The 23,819-nt window shown below is 41.2% G+C and overlaps 2 protein-coding genes across 5 annotated transcripts in view; one reads left to right on the forward strand and one right to left on the reverse strand.

The window, feature by feature from the left end:
* The window catches only part of UCHL3 (ubiquitin C-terminal hydrolase L3), a 122,392-nt gene extending 101,451 nt beyond the window's left edge, over positions 1–20,941 (reverse strand). Inside the window, exon 1 of the mRNA XM_080659068.1 lies at positions 20,716–20,941. The gene's annotated coding sequence lies outside the window, so the exon portion shown is untranslated. The remainder of the gene's footprint in view (positions 1–20,715) is intronic.
* TBC1D4 (TBC1 domain family member 4) overlaps positions 19,211–23,819 on the forward strand; it is a 205,028-nt gene continuing 200,419 nt past the window's right edge. For all 4 annotated transcript variants that reach the window (XM_080659061.1, XM_080659062.1, XM_080659063.1 and 1 more), the window contains exon 1: positions 19,211–20,790. In XM_080659061.1, coding sequence (XP_080515187.1) covers positions 20,299–20,790 — 492 coding nt within the window. In that variant the 5' untranslated portion in view covers positions 19,211–20,298. The remainder of the gene's footprint in view (positions 20,791–23,819) is intronic.

Here is a 23,819-nt window from a genome sequence, read left to right on the forward strand (position 1 = left end):
TTTTCCCATACTTTACTCTTTGGAAGGAAGTGTCTATCTGCAGTCCATACTTAAGGAGTGCTGAGTTATGTGCCCCTTCTTTTATTATATATGTATGATAATATATATATTAGAGAGGAAGGGAGAGAAACATTGATAAGAGACAACCATTGATTGGCTGCTTCCTGCATGCCCCCTACTGGGGATCGAGCCCACAACCTGGGCATATGCCCTGACCAAGAATCATACCTGTGACCTCTTGGTGCATGGAATGATGCTCAAACAACAGAGCTACACCAGCCAGGGCAGTAGCTACATATTTTAATTGTGATTCTTATGTGAGGTATTTCTCTCCCACAATTATTAATTATATCAGTATGAACTCATGGATATTTATTTTATACTTGGGATTATAATTGAATACTCTTGTTGCTCAAATCATTCCAATTTTGACCATTGGGAGCTCTTTTATTTGGCTCCTGTGCCCCTTTGACATTGCCCCCCCCCCTTTTTTTTTATTGAGGACTTCCCTACTTTCTGTCACTTGACACTACAAGATATTCCAGGCTCATTGTATATTTTCTTTTCTGGTTCTAGAGTTAGCCATTTCTCCCAGGAGCCCTGGTTCTTTTTATTGGACAATGGTCTTGGAAACCAAGATCTGGATGCTAGGTATGCTCTATATTTTAGATTTTGAGATTATTAAAATTTTATGAGTCTTAGTACAGCATGGTGACTATAATTAACAATATTGTATTATATATTTGAAAGTTGCTAAGAGAGTAAATCTTAAAAGTTCTCATCACAAGAAAAACAATTTATGACAGTGCAAGGTGATGGGTGTGAACTTTTTGTGATAACCATTTCACCATATATACATATATCAAATCATTATGCTGTACTTTAAACTAATACAATGTTATATGTCAGTTAGAGCTCAATAAAACCGGGGGAGGGGAGGGCACTTAGAGGTCTGAAAGGAAAAGTTCTTCTGCTGATATAGGTCAGACCACAAAATCTGGCCCATGTTTTAGGATTGGTGAGAAAGATGACCTGGACTTGATTAATGTTATTATGGCTTCAGTTTACAGTTGAACCAGCTGACAAACAGGGCAAAATAATATATGTGGGATCATGGATGCATGAAAGCGGGTGTATCTTCCTAGTGAGGTGGGCTAAGTAAGAGAGTTGATGTGGTGGCTCTCCTTTGGAAGTCATCGAGGGCTCCGGATTCTTTATGGATTCCGTGTGGTGAAGAACATGGCTGCTGTACGGTAGTTTCTATCACCATGTCTACATATCAGTCAGCAGAAGAGAGAAGGGAATGGCAAGGGCATATTTTTCCATATAAACGTATGATCTGGGTGTTACACACTTCATTCTGCTCATATCCCATTAGCCAGAACCTATTCATGTGGCCACCACTGCAAAGGAGACTAGAAAATGTCTGTAGCTGGGTAGTTGTGTGCTGGTTTAAGAGTTCTATTGCTATGTTACAACACAGTAACCAAAATCATAAGTTATAGTTACAATAAATTGTTATAGTTTTTTTAAAGCTTAGGGAATCCCCAAATTTTCATGAGCAATGCATTTATAAACCATTTCTTACAGGGTGCAAATTTGTAATCCTCCAATTAAGTGATAGTTTTCAAAATAGATTTGGGGATTGTGTTGGGAGTTCTCAAGACCACCCTTACTTTTGGTAATTCATTAGAATAACTCCCAGACTCTCAGCATGTAGTCATACTCATGGCTATGGTTTATTACCATGAAAAGATGCAGAGCAAAAACAGCAAAGAGAAAAGGCATCTGGGGTAAAGTCTGGAGTAAACCAGATGCAAGCTTCTGATTCCTCTTACAGTGGAGTCACAGGACGTGCTTAATTCCTCAAGCAACAAGTTGTGACAAATCGTGGGAAATGTTGCCAATCAGGGAAGCTCATTAGAGACTCAACACCCAGGGTTTTCATTGGGTGCTGATCATATAGGCACCCTCTGCATGGAACATACCCAAATTTCAGTCTCCCGAAAGGAATGCGAGAGTTGCATAGATTATATTGTTTGTATGAACAGTTTAGACACAAAGAGTCAGGCATATCAGTTAATGGTGGGAACCCTCCTGAATCCAAGTTCCCATATGCCAGCCAAGGGCCAACCTTTTATACAAGCAGGCCTTTTTAAGTATAAGCAATCAGGACTACTATGTTAACTCTTTTCAGCACAGGGATAATTAAACTTAACTAAAAATTCTGGAGGTAACCTGCTGTAAGCTTCTTATATATTGCCTAAAGAAACAATATACCTGCTTTTGTGCTATTAATATTACTGTTAATGTTTCATTAATTACCATGGAATGAATGATGCTAGTATAATTTTAGCCCATATATTCTACTACACTGATCAAGAATTCACTGATCAAGTATTTTAGAATTTAAGTATTAAAAGTTTAAGTTTGGCTTTGGCTGGTGTGGCTCAGTTTGCTGAGTGTTGTCTTGTGCATGGAGAGGTCACCGGTTAGATTCCTGGTGAGGGCACAAACCCAGGTTGTGGGTTTGATCCCCAGGGTGCATATGGGAGGGCAGCAGTCGATGTTTCTCTCCCTCTCCCTTCATCTCTAAAATCAATAAAAACATTAAAAAATAAGTAAGTAAAAGTTTTTACGTTTGAATAAGAAACTTATGTGTGCCATCATTTAAATGGAATTTTACAATTTCACGTGTCGTTCTCCAAAGGGTGTGCTGATTTTACCAGGCCTATATTTGATAGGGGGGATATTCTAGCAGTTGATTTAACCACCATTTTATAGCACACAGACAGACGAAGGATGATGGATTGCATAGCTTGATTAACTTGATCTTGATGTATGCACTTCTGAATTACAAGTGCTGTAGGAGAAAGTAGCTATTAATATTTGGCTAGTTATTATTGCAGCATGTGAAGAACATTTGTTAAAGAAAAGTACTTACATGCCTTATTATGTTTCACGTTTTCATACCAAGGGAAAGGGCAAAGGAATATTTAAGACGTGCTATTCAAGGACTGTTATTATCAAGAACACAACTGCAGGATGCAGGGAGATTTCAGATTCTAAGCCAGGATGATTCAGGCAATAGGTTTGAGGAATTCAGACAGAAATGAGCATTCTAGCCCATAGGAGTTTCCAAAGGAATGCAGGGCAAATGGGAATCTCAGAGAACCAGACTCTGTTCACTCTTTCCAGCGTATGCCCACCCCTTCACACCATACACATAATTTACTTAGTTTGAGGAATGAGGAAAGAGAGTGTTTTTCACTTGCTAAAAATGCTGCCCACTGGGGGAGGGGGATTGTTTGGAAAAACCCTTGCTTTCTGGTATAGACATTTAACTATTCATCAATCATATGCTTGGTGCCTACTTTGTACCAAGTGTACACCAAGCGTCAAGATTATTGAATGAATGAAACTGATTATGCCCTTGAGAGATAAGATTTTGAGGTAGTGTTGTTCAAACTATAAGGTGAGTACAAATCAGCTGGGGAGTTTGCTGGTGGATGGGGGTGTGTGTGGAAGATTAACCACTTATTAATAATAGTTGGAATTGGGTGGTGTGTATATTTGGGTTCCTTATGCCACTGTATTTTTGTGTGTGAAAATTTCCATAATAGATATTTTTTAATCCTAGTAATTTACCATGTTTTATTAAAAAATAAAAAAACTGTAGCATTTGTACCTCACTTTGTGCTCTCCATTTTGGATTTCACCATGGCAGCTATTGACGCAGACAGGTGGGCCTCCTGATCAATTTAGACATCAGCATCTTTTTTGGTGCCAATTTTGATTATAGGGATCACTTTTTGTACTTTGGCTTTTTCTAGGAGGTCCTGATTCCTGCAATGAATAGTTAGTCATTAGGGGCAATAGCGCAACTAGTACAAATCCTGGAGGACCAATGCTTCCAGCATTCAGTGCCTGGTTGTATCTTCAGCCACTTTGCTGAGTGTCTCATTTGCTTTACTTAGGTATGTGATAAGGTCATTTCTGGCTCACTGTTGTCCATGTCCATGAGTTCTCTCTCACAGGACTTATGAACTTGCTTGGTTCATCAAGATAAACATCTGGACAAAATAGATCCAGAGACATGGAAGCATGCAACAGACGAATCTCAGAAGGAAGGGGTGGGGTGGCAGGAAGATCTTAACCAAAGAACTTATATGCATACATGCATAACCCATGGACACAGACAATAGTGCAGTGAAGGCCTGGGGAGGGCTTGGGAGGGGGATGGAAGGGGTCAATGCGGGAAACAAGAGGGACATCTGTGATACTTTCAATAACAAAGATAAATTTTAAAAAAGGTGGACATCTGAATTTCCTTCTGCTATATAAACTACATTTATTTTCATAATTTTCTATAATGTTCAGTCTGTTATCACAAGATAACCTTTCTAACATTTCACATTGCCTTTGCCTCTATTTCTTCTGCATTCTCATTGGCTTCTTGTTCAATGAAAGCCATCATGTGCTTACTCTAACACTGCATGTCCACAATGCTGAAGGCCAGACAAGGTGAAGCTAGCCGGGAGAATAATAGGCTCAAGCTGATGTTTGAAGGGATAGAAGGAAGAGGTGGTAGAGAGACACTCAGCAAAGTTCTTGGCTGCTTCCTCGATTTATGACCGCAGATGCTGGTTTTGCTATTTTTTAAAGTTGATTTATGTTATTCTTTCATGGCTTCTATACTTTTCTCAATTTCTGTTAGCTTATTTTGAAATATTAGATTTGTTGGTATGTCTTTCTGAAGTGTTTTTCATCATGGTTGTGGGGATTTTATTCTGACCCTCATTCTTCTTTTTCCTATAATTTTGCATGACATTTGGCTACAATTCTTTCTTTTAAAAATATTTTTATTGATTTCAGAGAGGAAAGGAGAGGGAGAGAGATATAGAAACATTAATGATGAGAGACAATCATTGATCGGTTGCCTCCTGTACGCCCACACTGGCGATCGAGCCCACAACCCAGGCATATGCCCTGATCGGGAATTGAACCGTGACCTCCTGGTTCATAGGTCAATGCTCAACCATGAGCCATGTTAGCCAGCAAAATTTCCTCTTTCAAAGATCTGCCTCTCACTGCCTTTTTAATGAAAGCAATGGATTACTGAACAAGGAAGAATTACTTTAAAAGAAGAAATATCACAATGCTTAACTGAAAGAGGAGTTTGGTTGAAATCAAAGGAACATATTGAATTTAATAATACAAAACAGAGATTAATAATTCTTCTCTATAGTTATAGCCATAATTGTAAAAATATTGTCTGGTCTAAATAACTTAATCTACACATATTAGAGCAAAATGATGAGAAGCTTTGGTAACTATATAAACCAGAGGCAGTCCCTCTGCTTCCTGGAATATTTTTAACTCCTCAGTCATTTTTTGTTTCTTCCATCCCCCACCCACCCTTTTGCTTAAAATAAATTTCCTAGGCTACCCTTTTCAGTGTTTTCTCCTAAGTAATCTCACTACTAGGTAATCAATTATTTTGGCAAAGTTTTCTATGAAGCTATATATATTATTCATAAGTTTGTGTGCATCCTCTGAAATTTTGATGAGAAGTGATTTAAAGTTCCCTAGAGTTTATAAAAGATACTTTATATGTTTCTTTGTGTCTTCTTCAGTTTCTTTTAATAATGTTTTGTAGTTTTCTGTGTATAGGTCCTTCACACCCTTTGTTTATTCCTAGGTATTTTATTCTTTTTGTTGCAATTTCAAAAGGAATTATTATCATTTCTTTTTCTGAAATTTCATTGTTAGTACATAGGGTGCAGTGGGTTTTTGTACATTGATTTTTGTATCCTGAAACTTTACTATATTTGTTGATGGTTTCTAATAGTTTTTGGTGCAGTCTTTAGCGTTTTCTATGTAAAGAATCATGTCATCTGCCCAAAGTGACAATTTTACTTCTTCATTCCCAATTTGGATGCCGTCTGTTTATTTCTCTTGGTTAACAAAGAGTGATACATATATACAATGGAATACTAATCAACCATAAGAAAAGATGAAATACTGCCATTTGGGGCAACATGGATGAATCTTGAGAATCTCATGCTAAGCAAAATCACACAGAAAAAGTCAAGAACAATATAATTTCACTCATATGTGGGATATAAAACTGAAAGCAACAAATGAACAAACAAGACAAGGAAACAAAAACTCACAGACACAGACAACATGATGGTGGTTCCCAAAGGGAAAGGAGTGGGGAGGAGGTAATAAAGAGTAAAGAAGCTCAAATATATGGTGACAGAAGGAGATCTGACAATGCAATATACAGATGATATACCATAAAATTGTATACTTGTAACTTAAATAATTTTATTAACCAATGTCACCCCAATAAATATAATTTAAAAATACTTTACACATTGTTCATTGGTTAGATAATGACTAAAATCAACATATAGTTTATTATTCTATTCAATTTTTGTGATGTGTGGTAATATTTATCTTTATACATGTTTGACAGTTCCCCTGATAGTGTAATAAAACCACCCATCTTATGACTATTTTCTCTCTCAGAGGGGTGTTAGGTTTTCTGTGTTATATCCTGATGGAGTTTCCTTGTGGAGGCCATACGTAATATTCCTTAGATTTTCAGCAGGATCTCATCTCAAATGGAGAAGTCCTTTCCACTATCAGTCATCTGAGAAAGTGGAGGGACTTACGCCCTTGGGAGACTGGAGCAGGGGTGTAAGGGCAGACTATGTCCCTAGCTTCTCTGCCTGAAGATGACTCAAGTTCTGTGGGAAGGGACTAATCTGGTGGGACAATGCTGAGAAAACAAAGGATAGAACAAGTGTTGAAGATCGTGGCCTAGAGTTTCAAGTGAGGAAGGTACAGGAAAAAGTGCCAAGTGATGTTGAGTTCATCTGATTCAGTATGAGGCCCAGTCCCGGAAATATGTACAGGTCACTCCTTTCACCACCCACCACACATATTGCAGAGGCTGGCAGCTGCTTAAAGGGGATTTTCCCTGAAGCGTTTTTTTCAGAACAAGAGACTATTTCATAAACCTTTTTTATTCTTCTCAGTCCTTCCAAACTACTATCCCTTTTTTCTTTCCCCCAGATGATCTCATCTTCCATTTCACAGAGAAAACAGAAGTCATCTGATGGGACTCTCTCAAGTTCTTGACACCATATCTACCAAGTGACCTTCATCCACACTTATTTCCTCCTTTTTGCCTTTTTGATGGAAGAGATATCCTGCTTCCTGACTACAGATGATTCTTTCACCTGTTTTCTAGATTAACTGCCCTTCTGTCTTCTCAGGGAACCACTCATTTACTTCATAAATACTTATTGAGCACTTACTTTGTATTAGACACCATGCTCCATTCATTGAATAACTCTTCTTTTTTTGTAGATTCAACTTCTCTCACTCTACAGGTTTCTTTCCAATAGTGTTTAACCATGATCAATGCTCTCTTTCAGTAAAAAACCAACTAAGTTAAACCAAACTGAAAAAAAAAAAAACAACCCTCCTTCTACCTTACTCCTAGCTTCATCTACTAGCTTATCTTTCTTTTCTTCAAAGTCAAGCCTCTCTAAAACATTGACCATACTTAGTATTTTTATATCTCTGTGTCTCATTCATTCTAAACCCACAGCACTCTAGCTTCTGCTCTGATGGCTCTCACTAAAAGTGCTTTCACTGTGCATTTTAAAATACAGTATGGACCGCTTCTTTTTTCACTAGATTTCCATGATACCACAATCTTCCTATGTCTCTGGTTCATCCTTCTCAGTCTTTCGGCAAGATACACTTTAGTCTATATTTCCCTTACATGTTGATGTTCCTCAGGGTTTCCTAGGCAATCTTTCTTTTTCATTGCTGGCACTCTATGGTTGATGTCATTAGCTCCTAAGACTGTAATTATCATCCTTATCATGAAAGAAAAATACTTGACATTGTGTTTAGACACGAAGTGGTAGGAATCACAAAAATTGTCTTGTTAAAATAAGGAGAAAGCCAAAATAAATGTGTTAATGAATCCTGACAATCTATTTCATGCAAATTACATACCAGTGGAGTGACAGAACAAAGTTACTAGGTTTATAGTTAGTTTCTTAGTCATCACAATGCTGGGTACATATTACAAGGCTGATGTGTGGAGTCAAATCTTACCGCAAACATCCTAACAGATATAATTTCATGCATTACTGATGTAGTATATAAATACATATCATAATAAACAAGGAAAACAAACTTTGTTGTATCTAGCAACCCGAGTTAATATTACATTTCAAAGGAGATTTTGATGATGGCAAAGATAATCCTTTTATAATTAAAAGTGAAATCCTTAGCAAGTTGTCCAGTGATTCATAAGATACAGAAACTTTATACATATATTGAACATGGCCTTCAACCCAACTATATACATGCTATATATTCTTTGTGCACTTATGATATGTGGTTTATAGATATTATTAAATCTTCTTTATGCCAAAACCTGTGCTAGTTATTTTCCATTTGCTCATCTACATATGTTTTCTGCCCTTGTCTCTCTTGCCTTATGCCCTGAGACATTGTCCTCTGAGGACTGTATCACCTATGTTACTTTGGCTTATCCAATGGGAGGTATACCAGCAGGAGGTGTAACACAGAAGGACAGGAAGGCCCAGGAATTCCCTCTCTGCTCCCTGCCTGCTCAGTGCCAGATCTCTGGCGATTGCTGTATCCCTCCCCAACTACAGGTTCTGTAGGACAGTGCCTCCCCTGAGTTCCATTAACACTGCTTCTTACTCTTGACCAGGCATCCTCAAACTACGGCCTGCAGGCCACATGCGGCCTGCCGAGGACATTTATCCGGCCCGCCGGGTGCCGCTGCCTGTCCTGCTTAGCAGCCGACTCGTCCCGGGCCCGCAGTGCGCATAAGAATTTGTTCATAGTTTTTTTTTTAAACTATAGTCCGGCCCTCCAATGGTCTGAGGGACAGTGAACTGGCCCCCTGTTTAAAAAGTTTGAGGACCCCTGCTCTTGACTTTTTAGTCCTAGGTGTAATAATGATTTCCCACTGTTGCAAGTCTCTCAACGCCTTGATATTCTGTTGTCCCATCAATTCTGCCCACACTTTTGTTAATACTTTTTCGAGCCCTGGCTGGTGTGGCTCAGTTGGTTGGGCATCGTCCAGTGCACCAAAAGGTTTCAGGCTTGATCCCTGGTGGGGGACACGCAGGAGGCAGCCGATCCATGTTTCACTCTCACATCGACGTGTCTCTCTCTCTCTCTCTTTAAAAACCAGGAAACTATTAAAAAATACTCCTTTCATTAAAGTCTTAATTTGAATTTATTTCTGCTCTACCCCCTTCCCCCACGCCCCCCGCCCCAGGAACCTGACTGGTATGACAATGGAAAAGTAGTACAGGGCTTTGCATCCTCAAAAGCACTCATGTCAACAATTTTCTGCTTCTATTAAGGGTTCTCATTGAATAACACTGTGAAGTGGAAGGTCACCAGATTTCACCTCTATTTCAACCATGGCTGAAAGTTTGCATTTGTCATTTTGTATTTTCCCACATGCAAATGACACTCACATTTTTATCTCTAGTCCAGATCTGTCAATTCCTCTGATTTCTCTTCTCTTATATCCTACAGATACTTAAAATGCCAAATATCCAATTCCAATTCATCTTCCCTTATGTCCTTTGAGCAACTTTCTCAGCCTATTCCTGTCTGTCTAAAGTTAGGGGCCTAGAAACCTCTTTCCAATCTGAATAGTCATGGTCCCTGTTGGTCCAGGCTGGCAATACTTTTGTTAGTACTATTCCCTTAAGAACTTTGGGGGATTTCTATAAATTAAAGTTCACTCCATGCTCTAGAAGCCAACCCCACAGATGTTTTCAAGATAGGCTTCTTTAAAAACAAAACAAAACAAACAAACAAAAAACTGACTTACTACTACTTTGGGATCAGGTTTCTGTAGGACTACATCTTTAAGCTTCCAGTGAACCAATTTTGTTCAGCTGAGAAACTATCAATTTAATTCCTTAGAAGTCTTAAAAAATTGTTTTATAGCCATAACTTGATTTGACCTCTATCCTTAGGCCATGTCTTAATTTTGGACTCTTTTATTTGCTTGAGAAGCTGTAAAAAGACATAATTTACATTCCAAGATGACAAATGCTAGCCCCTGTATAATTTCTCTAAGTTCTGCTTACAAATTGACCAGTTCTTTTCTAAATCCATTTCTTTCTTGAAGGTCCTTATATTTCAGCTACTTTCTACTGGAAAAACTCCAGGAAGATGGCAAGTCTGTTCATAATACCTCGGACATAGCAGGTATTCAATATATATCCTATATAATAAAGAACTAATATGCTAATGAGACTGGACAGTGGAACGACCTTCCTGAACGACCAGTAGGTGGGGGGCGGGGCAGTGAGGCAGCCTGGGCTGTGAGGGCCCAGCCCCTTTCGCGAATTTCCTGCATTGGGCCTCTAATCACTTAGTAAGTAAATAAAGTGATTCTCAGTTTTCTGCTTGGAAGTCTCCTAGCTCAAATCCAAAAGGCCAGCAAGTAAGTGGGTAGACTATCTTTCAAGTTTCTGCAGGTGATACTTTCACCCTCACATAACATGGGTCACTATTTTTTCAGTTTCTATAGCAGCTGTGGGCAAACTACGGCCCGCGGGCCGGATCTGGCTGTTCTATCCATCCCGCGGAGCCGAAAGAGCGGAGGGTTCTCTTGCTCTCCCCTCCGCTCCTTTACTTTGAATTTATATTAGTTCACACAAACACTCCATCCATGCTTTTGTTCTGGCCCTCCGGTCCAGTTTAAGAACCCATTGTGGCCCTCGAGTCAAAAAGTTTGCCCACCCCTGTTCTATAGCGATTTCCTCACCATTTTCCCAGTCTCCTACTGAAAAACCATTTTCTTGCTATTTTTTCAGCCTCCACTAACAGTTTTTTCCCCCCATCTGTCACATGGTCCTGGTTCAGTGTCACATATTTTAGATTGCTGTTATGCACTTTCCAGTTCTATATACCACACAATATTGTAGTTGCTTTCACTTGTCTGCATTCCTCACTGGACAAGCTCCATAAGGATGGCAAGTCTGTTTACAGTGCCTGGAACATAGCAGGTATTCAATATACATTACTTAATAAGCAAATAAAGTAATTCTTAATGCCTAAAGATGTTTTAAAGGTATCATTGTTAAGTTTTATCAAAGCTCTATTATCTTAGTAACTATTACTCTAGTTCAGCTAGTTTCTTCTTAACTATTCTCTTTAGTATAGTACCTATTAGTGTACACTATATAAGCAGTGGTCCTTTTTTGAATCAAAACTTTACCATCTCCGCTGTCCTTTAGGGGGACAGCATCATTCCTGAAAGCAAAAAACAACAACACAACTTTCCCACCTCCAAAGTGTGACCCTAAAAAAGGTTCCTAATGTCAGTATGTCTCAGTTTTCTCATCTGTAAAAGAAGGATAATAGTGGTACCTGTCTCATATGATTGTTATGATGATCCCTGGTGCAAAGTAAGTACTCAATAAATGGTGACCATTATGATTTCATTTTTAGATCCATTTATTTAATAAACTTGCCTTAATGGCTGCTTCCAGGAAGAAAATGGGTAGCTGGGGAAAGGAGTGGAAGAGAGACTTACATTTTGCTATATTTATATATTTTTAAAAGCTTTGAGTTTTGTACCATATACATATATTAACTATTCAAAACATTTATTGTTCATTAAAATATACATGTATATTTTTTCATTTTAATATCTATTATATTAGTAGCTTAAATGATGCATTTTAAAATCAGCAAGAAAAACCTGGAATAATTATTCATCCATGACAAACTTAATATTGATTCATCTTAAAGTGTTTTATAGCCCATTGGAAATAGTTTTATTGTACCATTAATACTACTTTCAGTTGTAAGGATTTTCAGTTCAAGAGAAAATAGTCATAATATCAGTGCAAATCCACATAATTCTGAAGAACATAAATGTGAAATTACACTCAATGATAAAGGAGTATATGGTGGGGGAAGTGTTTAATTTCTCTACACTAATATCCTCATTCAAATGTACAGAATTTCATAACTTGTGGTTTATCTCATATCTGGTTTTCCAGTAGTTATCCCTTATTTATTCCCTCTTTCTTTGTCTCCATCCCCCGTTGGGCAAACTTTCTTTAGTAGCTAAAGTAAGAGAAACTTACTCAGAGCGTATATTCTAAATCTTTTGCCTTTGGCAGGTCCTTGTCCTTAGCTTTTGAAACCCGAAAGCTAAGAATGGACTCTTTGTTATCTGTGTTCTGCTGTGTCATCCTTTCCCTGAGGCAGTGAAGATGCAGTGTACAGGCTGCCTGGGATAGGGAAGGTCACAAGGAACGAGGTACAATAGGGGAAACCCTATTTTATAATGAACTGGTGTATATATTTATATGTTTTCCTGAAATCACCTAATTAAATAATTAGGTATATCACCTCTGGGCCTTAAAACCCCTTTTTAATCTTTAGTTTCTTGAATTCTAATTTGCTATTTATCCAATTCAATTCATTCATTCAGTCAATATTAAGGACCTATTAAGTGTCAGCTACTGTGCTTTCTGCTAGAGGAAATATGAGACAAAATAAATAATCCCTTCACTCAAGTTGCTCTCTTTGTGGTGAAGAACACAGGCAAATCACCCAATAATTAATTATAAAGAATGTGATAAGAGCTGTAATTGTGGAATTTATTTAAAGAGGGCAAAAAAGAGAGGACCACTAACTCTGACTGAGGAAGTAAGAAATATCTTCACCCAAAGAGATGCCCTTTGAGTTGGGTCTTGAACAATGGATTAAGTATTCAATTAATTAAGGGTGGGAAATTCAAGTTGTGGGCCGTAGAGAATAAGAGCAATCAGTAAGAAATATCTTCACCCAAAGAGATGCCTTTTGAGTTGGGTCTTGAACAATGGGTTAAGTATTCAATTAATGAAGGATGGGGGAAATTCAAGTTGTAGGGCGATAGAGAACAAGAGCAATCAGGGAGAAGAAGCCTACGAAATCCCACAGAGACAACAAAGAAATTTGGGAATGGAATGGTTGTCTGGCTGAGAGAGCAGCAAATATAAGACTAGAAAGATTTGTGCTTTGAGCTTTAGGAAATATATCTTTATCTAAATAATTTTAAGCAGGGAAGAAAAGTAAATGTTGGGGATCACAGAATGGAAGAGAGAGAGAGAAAGAGAGGGAGGGAAGGAGAGGGAGAGAGAGAGTGGAGAAAGAGAGAGAGAGGAGAGAGAGAGAGAGAGAGAGAGAGAGAGAGAGAGAGAGAGAGAGAGAGAGAAGTAAGGACACAAGCTTAGAAATTGCAACAAACCTTTGTAGTCTTATACCACCACACTAGCTCACACCCTTTTGTATATCATGCAGTACAAATTTTTAAAGTAGGATTTGACGGGATGTTATAACTTCTAATTCATGCTGACACCTTATTTATTTATCTTTACATCTTTATTGTTGAGAATATTACAGATGTTCCCCTTTCCCACCCCATTACCTTCTTCCACTTGGTTCCAGCCCTGCCCCAGGCCTTCACCACCCTATTGTCTATGTCCATAAGTAATGCATATATGCATATTTTCTTTGGTTAATCTCTTCCCGCCCTTCCCTCTGAGATTTTTCTGTCTGTTCCATGTTTCCATGCCTCTGGTTCTATTTTATTCATCAATTTATTTTGTTCATTAGATTCCTTGTTTGTTTATTTTGATTTTTACATTCAATTGTTGATAGATATGTATATATTGTCATTTTATTGTTCCTATTTCTCCTCCACCTCCTCCTCCTTCATTTTCAAGAATACCCTTCAACATTTAATACTGATTTGGTGGTAATGAACTCCTTTAGCTTTTTCTTGTCTTTGAAACTTTCTAAATGATAGTTTTGCTGGGTAGATTAATCTTAGTTATAGGTCCTTGCTATTCATCACTTTGAATATTTCTTGCCACTCCCTTCTGGCCTGTAAAGTTTCTGTTGAAAAATTAGCTGACAGTTGTATGGTTACTCCCTTGTAGGTAACTAACTGCTTTTCTCTTGCTGCTTTTAAGATTCTCTCTTTGTCTTTTAACCCTTAACATTTTAATTGTGATGTGTCCTGGTGTGGGCCTCTTTGGGTTCCTATTTTTTGGGACTCTCTGTGCTTTCTGGACTTGTAAGTCTATTTCTTTCACCAGGTATGGGAAGTTTTCTATTATTATTTCTTCAAATAGGTTTTCAATATCTTGCTCTCTCTCTTCTCTTTCTGGTACTCCCATGATGTGAATGTTGGTACCTTTGAAGTTGTCCCAGAGGCTCCTTCCACTCTCTTCATATTTTTATTATTTTTTTTAATATATTTTATTGATTTTTTTTACAGAGAGGAAGGGAGAAGGATAGAGAGTTAGAAACATCGATGAGAGAGAAACATCGACCAGCTGCCTCCTGCACACCCCCCACTGGGGATGTGCCCGCAACCAAGGCACATGCCCTTGACCGGAATCGAACCCGGGACCCTTGAGTCCACAGGCTGACGCTCCATCCACTGAGCCAAACCAGTTAGGGCTCTTCATATTTTTAGATTCTTTTTATTTTTGTTCTTCTGATTGGGTGTTTTTTGCTTCCTCATATTCCAGATTGCTTATTTGATACTTGGAATCCTCTACTCTACTGTTGATTCCCTGTAAATTATTTTTCATTTGTGTGTGTGTATCCTTCATTTCTGACTGGTCCTTTTTTATGTCTTTGATATTCTCATTAAGTCCCTTGAAATTCTCACTAAGATCCTTGCAATTCTCACTAAGTCCCTGGAAGCTCTCATTAAGATCCTTGAGCATTGTTATAACCATTTTTTTTAAAACTCTGTATCTAGTAGTTTGCTTCCATTTCATCTGGAGATTTCTTCTTTTCTTTCATTTGTGACATTTCTTTGTCTCCACATGTCTTTGGCTGTCTCCCTGTGTTTGTTTCACAGCATTAGGTAGAGCTGCTGTGTCTTGTGGAATTGGTAGAGTGGCCTTGCATAGTAGGTGTCCTGTAGGGCCTAGTGGTTCAACCTCCCCAGTCACTTGAGCTGGGCATTCTAGGTGCATCCCTGTATGGGTTGTGTGCACTGTCCTGCTGTAGTTGAGCCCTGATTGCTGTTGGCATCACTGGATGGAATTTCCCCCCAGGCCAACTGGCTGTGAGGACCAGCTGCAACTGCAGTGGGAGAGCTGCTATGCAGAAGACAACCTTATGGAGGAAAACTTACTTCAGTGGGGCTTTGGTGCTCACTAAGTTTTCCTCTTGAGTGTATCACTCATGGATGTGTAGAATTTTAATCTGGCATGGTCTGAAGCTGTCCACTGGGTGCACTGGCTTTGTGCCCTGCACCCACCCCCCCTCCACTGGAGGTGAAAAGCCACTGCCTGTACTCTGTCTGGGACCACCTGCCAAGAGCTACAGAGTGATCTGAAGATGGCTGCTACATGTGTTGGGCTTGGAAGTGCCTAGGAGAGGCCCAGCTGTGAAACCAAGCAGGCTGCTGCTAATGCCAGGCCTGGGCCTCTCATTGAGAGGAATAGGGCATGCGGAGGCCAGCTGCTGCTTGTTTGAAAGATTTTAGGAATGTCTGAAGCCTGAGCCAGGACACACAATTCATATGGGAAAGCTGCTGCAAACAGAGGGAGTGAGTCTGAGTAAGTGTGTGTGCTGGCCCTTTAAGAGGAACTGCTTGGGACTCCAGCAGCCTCTGTGTCACTCAACCACAATCCCTGATAGTTTTTATAGCCCAAAGTTTTGGGGACTTCTCTTCCAAGCACTGGAACCCCTGTGCTGAGGGGTTTGGTGTGTGGGTGCGACCCCTTGCTCCTCACAGCCCACTTCCACAGCCTAGATAACCCTCTTGATTAAATAAATGTGGGTGTTGGACCAGCCCATTCCGCACCTCCGCTCCTCCTACCAGTCTCGATATACTTTCTTCTTTACTTCTCTAGTTGTAGGACTTCTATTGAGCCAGATTTCAGGTGGTTCTGAATGATGGTTGTTCTATATTTTAGTTGTAATTTTGGTGTGTTTGTGGGAATTGGTGAGTACCTACACTGCATCTTGGTCCTCCCTGACAGCATTAATTTAGATGGATATTAGAGGAAAAGTTAAAAAAATACACACACACACACACACACACACACTATTTGTTCAATTTGGAGGTAATAGGTAGAAGTGCTTAGAAGACTATTCAGGACATTTTCTTGCAGATTGTTGGAAATGCTTTCCATGAGCATATTCTTTGGCCCTCTTTTTTTTTTTTTAAAACACATTTTATTGATATTTTACAGAGAGGAAGGGAGAGGGATAGAGAGTCAGAAACATCGATGAGAGAGAAACATCGATCAGCTGCCTCCTGCACACCTCCTACTGGGGATGTGCCCGCAACCAAGGTACGTGCCCTTGACCGGAATCGAACCTGGGACCCTTCAGTCCGCAGGCCGACGCTCCATCCACTGAGCCAAACCGGTTTTGGCTCTCTGGCCCTCTTTGAGGGAAGTCTGAGATTGAGTGTGAAAGGCTTGGGTGTCTGAAGTTGATTTATGGCCCCACAATTTAGTAAACATAACAGATCTGCATATTGTGTGTAATATCTACCAAATCTTTTAAAAATTGTACCTTGTTCTCTTTTTTAAGTTTAAGTTATCAAATATATATGAGCACTTTTTTATGTGCATACAATTCTCTATGTTTCTGCAGATGATACAATGGTGGTAAGAAACTGATAGTTTACCATCTAGTTCATAAATGTAATTAGTCAAATTATAAATGATAATAAAACAAGTAACGAAAGACACAATGTATTATCTATTATAGTATAATATGTTTTTTTAATAGTCTAGGATAGATTAACACCCGATAGTAAACAACTCCACAATCTCAGTGGTTTAACAGAACAAAATGTTTCTCACTCATAAGAAGTGTGCTGTGGGCCTGGGAGGTTCTCCAGAACAATGGTCCTCCTTGTGTCCACTGAGCATTCTGGGCTGCGTTGATGAGGAGGAACTTCCATATGGGCATGTTTCCATGATGGCTACTGGAGGGGAAGGGTGTGGATGGAGAGCAAGAGTAGGCTGGATCATTGACTACTGGCAATTTAATGCTTCTACTCAAACTGTTACCCAAGTCAGTTCCGCTTTTTACAGGACGGGGTCTGGGCCCAAAGTGGGTCAACCTTGGGCCAGCCAGTAGTGTGTGGGTTCTTGAATTCATGCAGGAAAGATTTCACAACATGGGTCCAGGTGATTTTGAGAGTATGTTTCTTAAAGCTGGAGACAGTGAAACAAGGAAGGGCCCAGAAGAAGTAACAGGAGAGCCGAGGGTGGACTGCTTTAGCTCACTGGAAAGTCACAGAAAAGGCGGCTTTGGAGACAGGATGAGGTTAAACCCTGGACAAGCTGCCACTGCCCATTCCTCCCCCGGTTGCAAGTCTCGTGAGGTCCTTTAGAGAAAAAGAACAGAGATACAAGGTGTGGGTGTTCTCTAGTGAGAGAATGCTATGTGTCCTTTATCTTGAGGCTTTTTATCTTTCTTTGGCTAGCCAGAATCCTAGGGGAGGGTCTTAACAGAATATTTAGTAGTCTTTCAGATATTTCCTTCAATATGTTGATTCATCAAAATGTGCGTACAGAGGGGTCAGGGGCTATTTTCTGGTTAATTTTCTTCAAAGAATGTCAACAAGAACTTCAACAAAGAGGGATCAGGACAGAGGCCCATCTGGCCCCTGATGGTCTGGAACAGTGGTCGCCAACTGGTGGCCCGCAGACCACTGGTGGTCCGTGAGGTCAGAAAGGTTGGTGACCGCTAGTCTGGAATGTATAAACCATTTGCTCCTAAGTGTATTTGGTTGGGGGAGATAAAACCCTGTGATTCATTATCTGGCTGTAAATTGCTCAGCTTGTTTGGCCTTGTTTAATTATTTTATCTGTTTCCCTTATTCCACTTGTCAAGGAATTTCCCTAAGCTTCTTACTTTCCTGCCACATGCTCACATTTCACTGTCAAAACAAGTCTTATGCCTGTGCCTAACTTTCAAAGGGCAGGGAAGAGCTATCTTCCCATGTATCAGGAGGTAGAGAGGATCAGATATTTGTAGACAGTAATAATATTCATTAATGCATTGTAGGAGAAACATCACAAAAACCTACAAAGAAAGGGCAAAGGGCATTCCAGAGCAGGAAGCAATCACACTTAGGATGTCATGTAATAAAAGAAATGTCTTCTGTTGTTTTTTTTTTTTGTCAGTAAGTGAAAGCTGTTTATTGCTTCCCTTTCTTTTACCATAGGAAATGGCCTGCTGGAGCACCACATTCGGTCCTGGCTGCAAAGCTGGTTGATTTGGTAGAACCTACAAGACTTTCATGCTTTTCTCAGATCCTTGTTTTTTTTTTCTTTCTTTTTAGATCTCAGATATGTGGCCTAGAGAAATGGGTCTGTCTGAGAGAGTTTCTGGTAGGGTTCTAGAAGGTTTCAGTCCACATTCCAAGAACTTTTCACCACTTTTTGAAGACATGGGCCTATGGTGGAGTGGCTAAACCAAATGACTAAAACTAAGCAATGAATGTCTCCATCTTAGAGTTTAGATGCTTATTTACAAGAGAGCTATCAGATGCACCCATAAATTCAGCTTAGGAATTAAGGCAGTTGGTTATAGTGATCTTCCATAAATGGGATAAAAAAATATTCCCTGGGTTTTACAGATACTGAGACTAACATTGAACTAGAGAGCGAGAGAGCGAGAGAGCGAGAGAGCGAGAGAGCGAGAGAGAGAGAGAGAGAGAGAGAGAGAGAGAGAAACAGAGAGAGAAAGAAACCTGGGTTTTCCTTTTTCCTATAAGCACTTTGGAAAAAGTTGGGAATTTTTAGTATCTTTCCCATTTATTTTGTTTACCTCTTATCTAATTCTTAATTATAATTCAGTAAGAGTAAAAAGAGAAGACAAAAGTCCAATTTGCTAAAATGAATAAAAAACACTTCTTTAAAATTAGAATGACCAAATTATCCCTAAAATTTTTTGAGGTCCTTGGAAATACGTATCACTACATATTAAAAGGTGAGAAGTCTCTACACTAGCTCTGAACTGAGTACATATAATGACTAAAATACGATTTTTCCTTATTTTAAGAAGCTGGCTGCATTAAGAGCTAGGAAGATTCATATTTCTTATACAGTGTTATATTTTTATGAGAAATTAGAATTACAATATTTTATTGTGATATTATGATTTAAAACACGAGCATTTTTCACATTGGGAAATAAGATTCAGAAATTATGCAATCTTTAGAAGGGATTGAAACCATGCAAATACTATTAACGAAAAAAAGAAATCCCAGCGCCCCATTGAGAGTGGCCCCCTTTCCAGGGGGCAGTAGAGATGCCCAGAAGAGGGCAGAGATCTTGGCGACTGGAGAGAGGCCGTGTTGGTCCGGGGAGTGCCCGCGTCAGGCGCAGGACTGCTGCCCCAGGGGCGGATTGGAGGGGCGGGTTGGGAAAGGGGCCAGAGGAAGAGGCGGAGGGGCGACTTCACAATTATGCTTTCGTAGGACGGGAGGCGGGGTAGCAGCCCCATTAAAGAAGCAGCCTGGAAGGAAGGAAGGAGCGAGGGAGGGACGGGAACAGTTGGAGGAGGAGCAGTGAGTTGGGCCGCGGCGACCAGAGGAGGAGCGACCCCCACGAGGCCACGTTTTGTTTTTGTTATTTTCCATTCGAATAGTTCTCGCAGGCCCTTTCGGAAGACAGATCGCGTCGAAGCCCAGCAGTCCCGACCTTCCAGGTGACAGCCGGTCACCCTGGTAGGAGTCAGCTCCGCCCCCAGACACCCCCTCCCGCCCACAGCCCGTTCCCTGCCCAGCCTCCCGAGCCTGCCCTAGGCGAGCGCGGCGGCCGCAGCGGCTCTGCGGCGCTGAAGGAGGCGGCCACCGGCGGCAGCGGGGGATCCTCGGCGTCGTCCTCCGACGGAGCAGAGCAGCGGCGGAGGAAGGGGGAAGTCCGGCCCTTAGGCCCGAGCTGGAGAAGGGAGCATGACGATTTAACCCTCCCTCTCCTACCAGTCCAGCTGCCCGGAGCTCCCCAGGTGCCCGTCGCCGGAACCTCGGAGCTGCGCCCGGGCAAGTGCCGCATGGGGCAGGGCCGCTGAGCGCCGAGTTCTGGGTCGCACCGAGGCGGGCGCGGGGTCCCGGCGAGGCAGTTGGCACAGTTTCGACAGCGCCTTCAGTGTGGGAGTTTGGGGCGCGGCGCCCCTCTTCTGTCGCCTCGGAGCCCGGGTGAGGCGCGAGTTATGGAGCCCCCCAGCTGCATTCAGGACGAGCCGTTCCCGCACCCCTTGGAGCCCGAGCCGAGCGCCCCTGAGCAGCCGGGCCCCGGGAAGCCGGGCGACAAGATGTTCCGGCTGTGGTACGTGGGTGGGTCGTGCCTGGACCGCAGGACCACGCTGCCCATGTTGCCCTGGCTCATGGCCGAGATCCGTCGGCGCAGCCAGAAGCCTGAGGCGGGCGGCTGCGGGGCGCCCGCACCCCGCGAGGTGCTCCTGGTGCTCAGCGCGCCCTTTCTACGCTGCGTCCCCGCGCCTGGCGCCGGGGCGGCGGGGGGCCCCGCGGCCGCGCAGCCCAGCTCGGCGGTGTTCATCTTCGAGCACAAGGCACAGCACATTTCGCGTTTCATCCACAACAGCCATGACCTCACCTACTTTGCCTACCTGATCAAGGCGCAGCCCGAGGACCCCGAGTCGCAGATGGCCTGCCACGTTTTCCGCGCCACAGACCCCAATCAGGCAAGGGGGCGGCTCGAGGGCGCGGGGGAGGGTCCGGCGCCCACGGGAAGAGCAGCGGGGCTGGCGGCGCTGGCTCCCTACTTTGGGGATCGACAGTGGTCCGTCTGCTAGTGCGCGCTCTGCACGTGGCGCATTTGAGCGCCAGCTGGTCGCGCTCCTCAGACCCCGAGTCAGGAAACCAGCGTTCCCGGGCGCGTTGGGGGTGGGGTGGCGGGGTCCGACGGAGCACTGAAGCAGGCGAAAGGGAGGGAGGCAGAGTGGTCCCAGGACGGAGGAAGAGCGGGCGTGCCCGGGGAGGATGCGGGGAGCAGCGCGCGTCCAGGGAAGATCGCGGTGTCCGGGGTGTGACTGCAGATAACTATATGCCTGGCCAGTGCCTTGCGTGTGTGCATGTGTGTGTTTAAGAGGGAACGCAGGAGCGGGTTGGGTTTCTAGAGGTCCCGCGCTCACTCTTGGTCTTGGTGGAGTTCTGCCCCTTGACCCATTTGGATGATCGCATCCTAGTCACAGAAGCACCTGCGGGTCTCGGTCTGGGAGGCTATTTCGAGCCGGCTTAGGAAAAGTTACTAGATATTGTCAGATTCTTGGCCAAGGACGAATCAGCGTTTAGATGTTGAGTGGAAAGAGTTTTGTTAAAAATGTTTTTATACCCTAATTGGAGGCAGAATCAATACCTACTTGGGTGATTTAAAAAATCAGTGTCTCAGAAGAGGTCGAAATCTGTTTTCTAAGATAATTTCTCCAGAGTTTACTAAATCGAGGTGCCTGTTACCAAATAGTGTATTTTTACTTCCTTAAAAACTAGCGCGGTTTTTATCTACTGGCGAGAGTACTCTAAACAAAACTTTACCATAGTGATTGTGTCTTTGAAAACAGGCTTTAAAAATGTGTGAAGAGTTTTTACCACATAAAAAGCTCCGGAAACGCTATTCTAGAGGTAGTTATTTAATATTTGCATAGTACTTTAGGTCCTTTGGAAAAACAGTGTTTTCAAAATATAAATAAACAAAGTCTCAGTTGCACCATGTGGCTGTTCCTCTGGTATCTGGGAAATGAATAGTCAGATGAGAAAAATAGCCTATAAATAAGGCTTTAATTTTTAAAAAATTCATTATTTTATTATCAGTAATTGAAAGACATTCTATTTGTCCAGTAGATTTTCACAAACAGCCTGAGGCTGAATTGAAGAAAAGAAAAGCTCATTGTCTTAGATTTCATCAGTCACTTTGTAAAGTAGTTTAATAACTTAACAGAATTCCCAAAGTGAAGAGAGCAATTTTAGCTTATGTGACCACTGTTATATTTATGGTAAGGTATCTTACTACAGATTATTTTAAGATACTGAACATGATTAAAATAACTTGCATTTTATGCTTATTTGTTAAAAACTTTTAAACTTTCACCTATATTGTGAAATTAGAGTGCAGCCTGAGTGCCTCTGGTATTTATTGGTAGTCAATTAAAAACACCCCCTTTTATTTACCTTCATGATATATTTAGGTGTTAGAGGCTGAGTGTGCTTTTTACTTTACCAGTAATAATAATATACTTAGGCTCATGTCCTCCTTTGGTTCATGTAGGAGCTGTGGAAGCCATGTGTCTTTTTGATAAAAAACACAAACATAACACTTTCTGTTTATTGCTATTTCCCAGTTGAATCCTTGATCTAAAGCAGTGATTTTCCACCTTTTTTGTCTCATGGCACACATAAATTAATTACTAAAATTCTGCAGCACACCAAAAATATGTATTTTTTGCCTATCTGACAAAAAATAGGTATACTTTTGATTCATGCACACTGGACAGCTATTGTTGTGTTGGCTGTTGTCTTTTTTTTTTTTTTGACAATCTAAGGGAAAAGAGGTCAGTGCCCTAATAGTCAGGTATTGCATGCTTTAAAAATTCTTTCAGCACACCGGTTGAGAATAGATTATCTAAAGAAATGGATTTCTGTTTGCTATTTTGAAAGGCCAGATGTTGTCCCTCTAGGGGTTATCTCCAACCATAAATCAGGGGTTATAAACTCAAATGCCTGGGAAGAGGGTTGAGTGAGGACTGTGGAGAACTACATAGTGGGTGTCCTTTCTTAAGGTGCTATTCTGCTCCAGGTAGAAACCGAGTGAACAGGTTACAAACCCCGTGTTTCCAGAGCTTCTGATTTCCCAAGAGAAAGTGGAAATTGGGATTTTGATGAATGCATCCACATTTTAAAATATTAGCAATTATCTTAAACATTTAAGAATCCATCTGGGCCGTACAAAACACATCTGAGGTTTGGCGTTAATATTTGTTGAGTGGACAAGTGCAGTCATCAGCACTTGTGCTGTTTGCTACATATCCTTTTGAGTATCTGAATTCATTTCCTATGACTCTCATAGTAGGGAACATTAGAAACATTTTTGGGGAAGCATCTTTTAAGTAAAACTCCGGTAAGAGATGATTCTTCATCACTTGTTGAGGGGATGATTCACCACATTATTACCATGCAGCAGTATGCCTCATAGAGTAGACTCTGGGTGGTCTGGACACCCTTGAAATCAGAAGGAAAAAGTCTTGCTGTTTGCTTTACCTCCCAAGTTCTACATTTGAAGAGGAGAATAATTTAGTTGGACTTTCAAGATAATTGTTAAGAGATTCTCCTAAGTGTTTTCCTCAGTCACTGAACAAGTGTGGAAGGTAGCCTAGAGCAGTGGGTCTGCAAACATCCCCAAATAAATTTGCCTCTGGTTTTCCCCTCATGCCTGTCCCTTTTCTGAAATGGGCCTGTCTGTAGGATGACTATATAATTTATTGTTTTTTAATTACTTTTAAAAAATATATTGTTATTGATTTCAGAGAGGAAGGGAGAGGGAAAGATAGAAACCTCAATGATGAGAGAGAATCATTGATTGGCTGCCTCCTGCATGTCTCACACTGGGGATCAAACACGCAACCTGGCATGTGCCCTTGGCCGGAATCGAACCTGGGACCTTTCAGTCCACATGCCGATGCTCTATCCACTGAGTCAAACCGGCTAGGGCTATAATTTA

Source organism: Plecotus auritus (genome assembly GCF_963455305.1).
Source record: "Plecotus auritus genome assembly, chromosome: 3".
Classification (NCBI taxonomy): Eukaryota; Metazoa; Chordata; class Mammalia; order Chiroptera; family Vespertilionidae; genus Plecotus; species Plecotus auritus.